The sequence below is a fragment of the Calypte anna genome, chromosome 8 (genome assembly GCF_003957555.1).
Source record: "Calypte anna isolate BGI_N300 chromosome 8, bCalAnn1_v1.p, whole genome shotgun sequence".
NCBI classification, from domain to species: Eukaryota; Metazoa; Chordata; class Aves; order Apodiformes; family Trochilidae; genus Calypte; species Calypte anna.
In genome coordinates, this window is record NC_044254.1 from 16,597,627 (window position 1) to 16,609,157 (window position 11,531).

The following is an 11,531-nucleotide window of genomic DNA, read 5'->3' on the forward strand; positions in this document are numbered from 1 at the left end:
CACCTTCAGGGTTACAAACCTCCTGATTTTTAGCCTGCTGAACGACCTCACTTTTCTGATCATCTCAGCAGCTCTCCCTCACACACCTGATACTTCTACTTCGCCTTTTCCTGAGCACAAGTGACCTGCCCTTCCAGATGCCTGTCCAGGTCTCACCCTTGTTCCATGTGGTGGAATTAATATCTCCTCATCTCATCGGGAAGCACCTACTTACCCGGCCCTGTGTCTGCACTTGCCTCTTCAGTTACACTGCTAGGAGCTCTCACGAATAACCCAAGTGGAACCTCCTCTCCTTACTGCCAAAGACACAGAAGTTGCAGCCCAGCTACATCAGACCCTGTACCCATGCAAGATGTTGCACTCTGCATTCAAACATGTCACCCTGTGCCATAATCCCAGGCTTCACGGCCATTCTTGGACACTTTCCTCAGTAAACATCTCCTCTCCTCCAGACTGTAGTCAAGACTCAAACACTTTGGCAAGAGCACAATGAGTACCTGGCTCACTGAATCTCAAAATAAGCTCCAAAGTAGGATCTCATGGGATACAATCTGCAAGATTTCCCACGTTGTTCTTGTCTCCCCTTTTAATACACTTTATAGATAAAAAGGGGGTGCGGGCGAGGAATCTTATTTCCGTGTTTCCGGGCGCTTCCCCACAGGGAGAATCCCATCGGGAGAACTCCCACCGGACCGGGCCCCGCAGCGCCCCCCGCGGCCCCGGCTGCGGCGGCTGCTGCGCATGCGCTGCCGGTCCGGAGAGTTTGGGACGCGCCGGGAAGTTGGGGCTGGGTGTGCCGCCGGCTGCCGTGCCCGCTGTCTCTCCCACTATGTCGGGCTCCTCCAACGTGGCGGCCATGAAGAAGGTGGTGCAGCAGCTGCGCCTGGAGGCCAGCGTCACCCGCGTGAAGGTGAGGAGCGCAGACGGGACGGACGGGACGGGATGGGACGGGACGGGGCGGACGCGCCGCCATTACACCGCCCCGGGGCCGCCCCGCGGTGCTGCTCGAAGGCGGCTGGGCTGCCCGGCGGAGCAGGGGCCGGGCTGGGATAGGCAGCTCCGACCTGCCCCGCTCCGCCCCGCCTCCCTTCCTTGGCTGCACCCCTCTGCTAGGCTTTAGCCCCCGGGCTCCTCTGAGCCTCCCTCGCCTCGGGGTGCCTGCGCAGCTGCGACCCTTCCCGCTGCCGCCTCCCTGGGGCCCGGCCCGGTCCGCCGCGCCCGCGCTTCCTGCAGCCCTCACGGGGCCCCTGGGTCCGTCCGAGGAGCTCACACGGGAGTGGGGGAGGGAGGGGAAAGCACGGACTTGACCCCCAGTTCCCATTTATTTTCTGGTTCTGGGAATGCCTTCTTCCATCAGACTCTGGTGAGAGTCGGGGCTGACAACAGGTTGCCTTGGCTGGGCTGGCCCCGGCACGGTAAAATGGAGGCTTTGCTGCAACACACCGAGTGCGCTTGACTTGGGCATTTTCGGCGTGAGACTGGGCCCTGCCAAATTAGAGAAACTCTGGGTAAACCACAAATACAAGATAGCAGTGAAGATGATACTTTCTGAGACTTTGATAGTTTGTTTTTTTCATGAGTTCAGAGCAAAGAAAAGCAAGAGAAAATCTGTTCACTGTTCTGGTTTTAGGTAGGTACAGCCAACCACTGTCCCCATAGTGCCTCATCGTGAGGGTAGCTTTACAATACCGAATGCCACTTTGTCGAGTTCTAAACTAGACACTATTTTAAAACGGTTTTTGCTAGAACAAGAATTTTCATATATTTAACAAAGCCAACTCCAAGCTGTTGCTCATCTTTCACCCTTCAGGCTTAGAAGTTTAACGTGAACATTTTGCCAATTAATTCTTATTCTTGTTTTTGTCGTCCTGTCTTTAGGAAACTGTTGTATAAAATGTATGTAAGCTGTATTGCAGAATTATTTAGCAGTATTCTTTATACTTTGTGATGTCATTACATCCTCAGTGTTCAGTTAATTCTAATGCCAGCTTTTATTATTACTAGGTTTCCCAGGCTGCAGCAGACTTGAAGCAATTCTGTGTGCAGAATGCACAACATGATCCCCTATTGACAGGAGTATCATCAAGTACAAACCCATTCAGACCCCAGAAAGTTTGTTCATTTTTGTAATTACATGAACTACATTGGTATCTTTCATGGGTAAGTTGTTGAATTACAATTCATAAACTGTTGTCACTAAAAATAGCTCACTTATTTAAACGATACTGCTTGTATTAAAAATATTCAGAAGAGACACCTGACTTTTGCAGCTGGTGTTGGTTTAGATCCCCATTTTGATCCTCTTCTCCCTTATTCTGGTTGTACCACGCTGGACACATGCTGCCCCTAAGCACTATGAGTGGCATTTGCTGAAGCAAAGTAGCAGTGGGGCCAGCAGCTGCTGAGCTGCTATTTGGAGTAATGTGGTTGTACAGTAATTCTACTGTATCTTCCTGAGTAAGGGTATTGTTTCCCTTTTCTCACATAGTATTGCTTGCCTGACAGCATACATGGTGAATCTTAATTGTGGCAGATTTTTGTTCTTAAACTTTTAAAGTGCACTTCCAAAGACAGGCTAATTGTCATCTGCAGGAGCAGCACTGTCACCTTTAGGGCATGTTCTCTCAGCCAAAAGAAAAATGTATGTAGTCCAAGAACTGTGTCAAGGTCAGTACTCCACTCAAATAAGCTACTGCATGTGTAGCAGTTTTAACAGGAAACATCTCAATATTCATTTTAATTTCAGAATTTTTATAGCTTAGCACTACTGTTGTCACTATGAAGGCTACTGATCTGGCATTCGTTGAAAATTCTGGTGATTAGATTTGAGTCTAGAATCTGATCTTTTGGCTTAGAGGGCATGTTCTCTAGGGAACAACATGCTTCTTGTACTCTAGCTCCAAAACTCATCTTTCTAGATAGGTGATTAGATTTAGAAAGATGAATTTTAGATCCATACTAGTCTAACCAAGACTAAGTCACAGTAATTTGATATTTTGCCCTCAGTAAAGGCATGATAATTTTACCGTGTCCCTCTTTGTCACTGCCCCTTGACTTTGATCTGTTGAGGGTGAGAGCATATACATTACTTTGAGGCACCTGATACTCAGTTAACCATCGTTCACTGCCCTTAGAAAACTCATGGCAAGCCTTAACCTTGTAGAATTTTGGTTTTGTAGCTGACTTACAACACCCAAAGAATTGTATATTGATTGGTAGATGACACATGAAGTTCTGCACTGAGCTTTGCCAAGGGCTAGCTATTCCTGGGTGTGGATGGCAGGAAGTGCATTGCTTCTGTCCCACACACAGGTGTGCATACTGGGGGCATAATATTTTCTTCCACAGTTACAACTTTTGTCTTTCCCCTTTTTGATTTTGGAACATAACACTTTTTTCTGCTGATGTTACAGGCAAAATACATTAGAACAGCAGTTATATTACTTATATGGACAATGGTGTTTTTTCACTGTATCTCTCGTAAGCACTTCCTTAAAATATTTAATTTCTTGGTTGTACTTCAAGTGTTTTCACAATGAGCCAAGAGAGTTCAGGTTTCCACAGTCAGAACCCCCTCTGTGAGGAGGCAGTGCAGTTTGTTACACAGACTCCCCCTGCTTTTCAAGGCAAAGTGGATGCCTGATAGTTCTTTAGGCACCAAGTGACTAAGAACAGCTTTTACTGTCTTTCAGCTTAGGCTTCCAGGAGACACTGAGCTTCAGTTCTTTGATAACAGCTTTGATCATCTTGTACCTTTAGGGATAGCTTCATAATTTTAATTTTTAAATTTTATAAACAGTTCTATAAAACAGCTGTGGAAAAGTGGATTTTTTTTTTTAATAGCTGACCATGGCATATCCTGAAGGTACACATTCTTAGAACAGAGTTGCATCATTTAGCACTGATACTTTTCTAATTAAATTTTGTTTTTGTTTTTCAGATCTTTTAGCATCTTTTCCTAGCTGCTGATGTGTGTATGGGCAGAGTGCCTCAAGGAGTGGCCTGTACAAAAGCTTAGCTTTAACGTGCCAAAACTAACTGTACAATTGCTACTGTCATCAAACCTCTTACCATCTACCTCTCCAGATGAAGTGTATGCTAGTTACAATACTTCTGTTTCAAAGGGGAATCAGTTTTATATGCCAAGCAAAAAAATAAAAGTGTCTTGACTTAGTCTGGTTTTGAAATCAGTGTAACAGTTGATTATCATCTGAATATGTTGGTATCTCAGCCAGGAGAGTGTACATAGGAGTCTGTCTTTAAATTTTCCACGCAACAAGGTTTTATCAGTACTATAATATGCAGCATAATAGAAACAGAACAGCAAAAAAAATTTTGGCTGTCACTTCGTATCTCGCCTCCACAGCTGTCCCATTTCATAGTCATTAAATAAAGACAATGAGTAACTTAACTATTATTTATCTCAAAGAGTAATTCTACCCTACTAGATGACTTACACTATGAGCAATCTTACTCTTAAGGTAAATACAAAAAAGCACTTACTACAGCTGCATATGAAAAGTAACTCAAAGAAACTCAAGTTTTTAGCTGCCAGTATATGTGCAAACTTACAGCTGAAGAGTCATTCATACTGCAGGTAATACCAGCTATGTAGCTGTGAGACTGAAGAAGCATATTTAAGATTTTGAGGGGAAACACCCTGCTTGGAGACCTCCAGTGTTCAACTGACCATTATTTTCAGAGGAGAGAGCTTTATGTATTTCCTATAAAGTGGCCTTACAAATACTTTCCCATCCGTGTTTTTTATATACAAGAATATCAACTGCTTTGGGTTTATACCTCTTCTAAACAGGACATTACAGAAGAGAGACCTGTAGGAGCCAAGCATATTATTTTTGTAACTTCAGCAACATGTCTTTTATGCAAGGTGTTAATGAAATAAAATACCATATATGTCCTGGATTGCACACAGCTTTCTTGAAGTCCTGAGCTAGGAAAGCATTTTGGAAAACTAAAACCTACTATCAGGGAGCAGCATACTTACTGTAAGGTTTTAAATACATAATCTATTACCTGATTAATGGAGGACACCTGGGTTTATCTTCTTAAAAGAAAGAAAAAAAGTGCTGTATAACTAGAAACACTTTATTTTGAGAATCTTTACAAAAATCTTGTATTGTCTTTGATGTTGCAAAGTGTAATTTAGAGCACAGCAGCTGTCATGGCAAATCTTCAGTGATAGCTACAAGTTGCTCTGACACTGCCATAGTTTTTCTGGCTCAACTGGAAAAACAGTCACTCTACTTTTCATGTTGGATTTAGCCAGACATAGGAAGAAAGATGGATTCTACTTGACTTGTTCCTGTAGAAAATTTCCATGTTTACAGTTTGTCTTTCTGCAGATAATGTTCAGTATCATCATTATTAGTTAGGAGTGATGAGATAGTCCCTAGTTGAAAGCAGTTTTATTTCTGGTCATCAGCAGCTGGCAGGCAGCCGTCCCTTATAAGTGAAATTTTCTTCTACTTGTGTCCATTTCTCGGCGCTGCAATTTAAAAGAAAAGTTATTAGCCAGCAAATTCACACAAGAGAACAGAAGAAAGGATGATGTTTGTCTTTATTCTAAAAGTTGTGAAATGTAACCACTTGTCTTCCAATGAACTGTGGATCATGTGGGAAGAGAAAAGCAAACGTGACCAACAAAGTGGCCAAGGTGCATTATAAAGTTACTCCGGATTACTTCAGATGCTTCAGAACAAGATAATCCAGTCATGCCCTGTATCAGTAATATTAAAGTTTTCCATCTGGTATAGCTTAGCTACTCACTTCTAAGTTTTGCCAGTCAACTGCATGGTAGAAATAATAGGAAAAGTTGGCTGAAGTAATAATTCAGTTTGACTTAAAAGACGTACAGAGTCAGTGTTATTTTCCATTCACTGTTAAGAAGTGACATTTATGTAAATAGCCTTAATAATTTTTACATTATGATTCTTGCACTCACCTTGCACAAAAATAGCTCTAGTCAGATGTACTAGGCTTCCAATAAAAGCTTATACCAGGAGAGCATTTTTCACATTTTACTTACATCTAATCTTAAAGAATTTACATCCTCCAAATAAGTAGTCATGGTATACTGATAATCATCATCCTTGCCATTTTTATTTTTGACTTGTTATATGGCTCCTACTTAGTATATTTCTCAAAATACACTTTTAACTCTTTCAGATAAACACTTCCGCATCGAGAACTACATTTATTCACCTTTTTTAGTCTAAAATTTGTGGTTACATTTCATGTTGAATTTGGTCTCCCTTCCCAAGGAGAAGTATTATCATTACTTAAACATACCTTATGAATCCATTCATATTCTCCAAATTTGGAATCAAAGGTTCCTTTCTGAAGAGATCTCAGCTTTAATGTAAAACGTGGCCCAAGTTCCTGAATTCCCACTTTCTTTTCACTCTTGAAGATGTATCTTGGGGAAGAAAAAAAAGCATTAGGAATTAAGTTACAAGAACATATTCTCTCATTTGTGAGTTTTGTGGAAATGATACCTGTGGAATCTGAAGAAGATGTAGTCCCTCTGGTTGTGAAATGTGGCCACTTGTCTTCCAATGAACTGAGGGTCGTGGGGGAAGAGAGAAGCAAACATGCGACCAATGGAATGGCCAAGTCGTGTTGTAAAATTATTCAGTATTATTTCAGGTACATGTTCTGTGGGCTCTTTCCCTTTCCGCTGAAATGAAAGTAGCAGGCAAAATTGGAAAGAACAGATCAATTACAAAAGGATTTCAATATATTATTAAATCGGAGTTTGAAACAAAATAGGAAGAAGACAACCAGGGCTAGCTTCCAGTAACAGGGCTGGTAACATGCTCTAGTAATTTTTTCAAACCCAATTTAAGTTCAGCTGTATAAATTGAATGAAAAGCTTTATCAAGTGAAAAATCACTTTACAATTCCTCTCTCCTGCACTAATTTCTACTGCTGGCAGCACCTGTTATAGCTGTCTACCTGTAAATGAAGTCTGCCTCTTACAGGAGTCTTCTCTCTGTACTAAGACCAACTAAGATCTGGAACTAAGGGTATGAGGGATTCTTCTTGAGCAAGAACAGATGAAGTTTAAAAATTACTTATTCCAAAGGAGGAAAAATAACAACTACAAACTAGGGTTTAGTTAAGCAATACTTAGCTATGGAAGAGGTGACAGGGTTGTAAGAAAAACTATGTTTTATTAAAGATGAGGAACTGCATCTACTGAAAACTTGTATACTGATGACTGTGACATACTCTGCTGGTGTATACGACACACTGGGTATTCCCTATTGGTGTAGCTTATTAGCTGCTGTTCAGTGGCATTACTATAAAAAATACTTGGCACACAGTCCAACAAATAACTACAGAAATGGAAATATGCTGCTTCTGAAAGTTAAGATACACTGACCACTCCTTGGATTCCTGTTACCTGATGAAAAAATAAAACCTTAACAAGATCAGCTGAATTGTACAAAAGTGCAGCCAGTTTGGATGGTTCAAATAGACTGAATATATTATTAAACAATAGACTACCATTTTTTTAATTGTTGGAGTCTCACCTTTATTTCTTTACGCAAACGGACGCTACTCATTCTAAAATGAGCAGTTGGACCATCAGGCAGGTGACTTAAAACCAGACCATCTGTTCAGCAAGTTAAAAAAGGAAAGCTGGTAAAATTCAATGTGATTTACAGAGGAACTTTTTCTGCAAAATGCAGTATTACGTTAGACTATTATATCCATAATATGTGCCTGATTTACACGATTTAATTATATTTTCAAACATACATTCATAAACTAGTTAATTAGTGTTCTGAAGTACATTCATTGGATTTGGTTTCAATAGCTCACCACAGTTACCATCTTAAACATTTTTTCACATTTTGATTAGTAATGGTTTATCTAGTAATCAAAATTAAATGGCCAGAAAACCTTGTTAATTAATCAAACTGTTGAATTTACTGAAATTCAAAGATTGTCCATGCGTTACAAACAAACAAAAAGACAGACTGAGAGAGTTGGGTTTATTCAGTCCGTAGAGGAGAAGGCTCCAAGGAGACCTTATTTTGTAGCCTTACAGTATCTAGAGACTTACAAGAAAGCTGGTAATGGACTTCTTAGGATGTCAGGCACTGATAGGACTAGGGGAAATGGATTCAAACTAGAGGAGGGTAAATTTAGATTGATAAGATACTAGGAAGAAGTTCTTCACCATGAGGGTGGTGAAATACTGGAACAGTTTGCCCAGAGGGCTGGTAGAAGCCCCATCTCTGGAAGTTTTTTAGGCCAGGCTGAATGCTCTGAGCAACCTGGGCTAGTGGGAGCTGTCCCTGCCATGGCAGGGGGGTTGGAACTAGATGATCTTAAAGGTCCCTTCCAACCCTGAAAATTTTGTTTCTAAAAAAAGACACCAATTTCTTCAGTAATTCCAAGTTCCATTAGCCATAAGATACTCAAGCTGGCACAGTGATCTTTAAATACAGTTACACTATAAGCTGCACAGTGAGGAGGGGAAAAAAACCCCAAAAATCAAGAATATCATAGGTATTTTGTTTCCCTAACAGGCCCAAAGCCAGAATATCTATTTTCATAAACACACAGAAGCATACTTGGTATTTTGCGATCTTCATTAATGACAATTAAGTCTGTGAAGTCCCTGGCAATGCACTGAGGAATAATTCTTTTCAGAGCCAGACCTCTCCGGTAGTAGACATGTGAGTTGGGTATGACAGTAGAGAGTTGTTCACAGAACCTCACTGTTCTCTGCAAAACAGGAGAGTTAAATTGCAATGTGGTAAATACAGTGCTAAATTCAAATACTAGGGGAACAGAGGGTAGGTTGGTCTAACTGTGCTCCCTGGTTACTCCCAGTATCTCTGTAAATATTTGAAAATAAAATAATTTGCAGTAAAGACCACAGCACACCAGGAACATTTATAAAAAAACAAAACCAAAAATGATTTTGTTTTCTTCTCGTAATCATTGAGAAGCAGGAAAATTACAAAAAGTATAACCTTCAAACTCATTATTTATTAAGGAAACTGGTTTACAAAAAATACAACAGTACTAAAATCTCAGTTACTAACATTTGAGTTTCCAGATAAACTGCTTGAGGTGTGCTTTTTTCCTGTCTTCAAACCCACTTATTTTATGGCTTTCACAAACGTCATTCATCTCGCCAGTTAAGTAATGCAAATCATTCACATACAAGAACATATGCATGAAGTTGGGTTTTGTTAGGGAGGAAACAAACAGTGCTAGGGAAACCAATGTTACATACATACACAAGGTTATTGATGGTTACTAAATAAAATAGCAGGAAAAAAGTTAAAGCTATTGTTTTCAGCTTTACTTTACCAAACCCTGGTATATTATAACCAGTTGATAGCTCAGAGCTCTCCAGCTACAACATACATACCCCACGAGGTCTGTCTGATGTTGTAATAAGAATCTTGGGAACTGTCTGTCTGTTGAAGTATGGTGCAAATTCATCAGTTGCTTCATCAAAAGCAACCTGGAAGAACAGAATTGTTGTTAATCCACCACAAACAAAATAACTGAAGAACAATTGCTTAATCTGATCTAAATTCTGACAAAACTGCATTTAGTAGGAAGAAAATTTAATTCACAAGCTCTATAATTATTCATCACAAGGCAGATGGTTTTTACATTTATATTCATTTACATTTATATTCAGTATGACAAACATGGGCAGGTTTTACTATCACTAACAGTCCTGCAAAAAGTTATCTACTACAGATAGTGAAACAATGACATCACCTCTTAGTGAACCCATCACATAAAAAGTCATTCCATCAACACCTTGCAGGAGCAGGAAATGCTAAGTTTTATCAACCCATTTTATGTCCTTTTTGGAAAAAAATGGTTAACTTGATAGCAGATGCAAAAATTAAGCAGTTACCTCTTCATCATTGGGATCTACAGTTGTTTCATCATACACTCTCTGATTTTCAATAGTCTTTGGTATGGCTTTTGGGGGTGCCTAAAATAAATCAGTTTATCAACACATCAATGTAATTATTTAGTATATTGCAAAAAAAACATTCATGCTGCCATGGAACTATGCTTATTTCTACACAGAACCAGAGTATTATTTACTCTAAGCCAGCTTTTAAAAAACAAGTTACAACATCACCTTGATTAAAAGTATGCATGGGTGTTGGGACACCAGAAAGCATCACATGGAGGAGAACCATTGTTAGAATGGTGACACCATTTAATTTCTGTCCAAATAAGAAACAAGGTTACAAAACAAATTTTAAAAAAGGGGGAACTTTCTATCCACTTTTCTCTTCCATGGAAGAAAAAAGCTCTGCTTTCAACAGCACCATGTTTTAGCCTTGACATGTATAATTTAATGGCCTACAATGCTGACCCTGTTAATTACACTTGTGAGCAGTGATAATACAACTGTTGTCAGCTGTCATTGAGCTTCTGAAGTAGTTCAGGAACAGAAGCAAACTTTTGTTCTTGGCTAGGCTTGGAAACAGGCTGACACCTGGCCCTCAGCAGGGTTTGGTTGGATCTGATTCTTTAATTTTCACAGAAGTTACTTCTTAGAGTCTAATTCCTAGTAGCACCAACATGGTGCTATAGCAGTCAAACGGGACAGAGTCTTCCAGAGGAGCCTGCTTTTAGGCCCTTACTGGCTTAAAACTCACCCTGCCCGATTACAGCATCATTTCACACAGCACCAACACCATTTCCACCTTCGACTCCTGGCTACACAGCGCGGCGCCTCTGGAGGCCACCATGGCCCCGAGCACACGGAGCACTGCTCCTCTCCCCTGAGGTCTGTGGAGAAGCCGTGTCACCCAGGGACCCCCAGCAGGACCCCAGCACAGGGCAGGGGAGCGCTGCCACCAAGGGCAGCTCTGCCCCGCTGCGGGACGCCCGGGACACCGCACGGGAGGGAGCCCTTACTTTGTCTCCGAGGGCTTCCCGCTCCTTTCTCCGCTTCTTCTTGGCCGCCAGCTTCTCCTAGCGGGACAGGGACAGATCCGTTAGACAGGGCCGCCGCACGGCCGGGACACCCTCCCTGCATCACCCTCCCTGCATCACCCTCCCCGGGACACCCTCCCCGAGTAGCCCTCCCCGGGTCGCCCTCCCCGGGACACCCCCCGGGACACCCTCCCCGGGACACCCCCCCGGGTCACCCTCTCCCCGGGTGTTCCTCTCCTCACGGCAGCCACGCCGGGCCCTGCCCCACCTTCCGCTGCTGCTGCTTCCAGCGAAGGAACATGAAGTGCCGCCGCTGCTTGTTCTTGATCTCGGACACGCTGAAGGTCGGCGGGAAGAGAACCCGCTCCGGAGCTGGCGGCGCTCCATTCTCCGCCGCAGAGCTCCCCGCCACGCCGGTGTCCCCCGCCATGCCGGTACCGCCGGGCCGGGCCGGGTCACCCTTCACCCCTCACCCCTGACCCCGTCCGCTGCGCCTGCGCCGGGGGACGCGTGACGTACGGGGGGATCCCCCTGCGCGTGCGCGGGGTGTGCGGGGCTCGCGCTTCAGACTT

The 11,531-nt window shown here is 42.5% G+C and overlaps 2 protein-coding genes across 2 annotated transcripts; one reads left to right on the forward strand and one right to left on the reverse strand.

Moving 5' to 3' along the window:
- Positions 1-728: 728 nt before the first annotated feature.
- Positions 729-4,187, forward strand: GNG5 (G protein subunit gamma 5). Its single transcript, XM_008490831.2, has 3 exons — positions 729-910; positions 2,005-2,160; positions 3,941-4,187. Exons 1-2 carry the CDS (start codon positions 830-832, stop codon positions 2,128-2,130), a joined length of 207 nt encoding a protein of 68 aa, XP_008489053.1. The 5' UTR covers positions 729-829; the 3' UTR covers positions 2,131-2,160; positions 3,941-4,187.
- A 662-nt stretch (positions 4,188-4,849) lies between these two features.
- Positions 4,850-11,442, reverse strand: RPF1 (ribosome production factor 1 homolog). The gene is made up of 9 exons (XM_030455337.1): positions 11,228-11,442; positions 10,942-10,998; positions 9,920-10,000; positions 9,416-9,511; positions 8,607-8,760; positions 7,557-7,639; positions 6,516-6,697; positions 6,310-6,436; positions 4,850-5,506 (listed from the first exon to the last, which is right to left on the reverse strand). Exons 1-9 carry the CDS (start codon positions 11,387-11,389, stop codon positions 5,465-5,467), a joined length of 984 nt encoding a protein of 327 aa, XP_030311197.1. The 5' UTR covers positions 11,390-11,442; the 3' UTR covers positions 4,850-5,464.
- Positions 11,443-11,531: the final 89 nt, after the last annotated feature.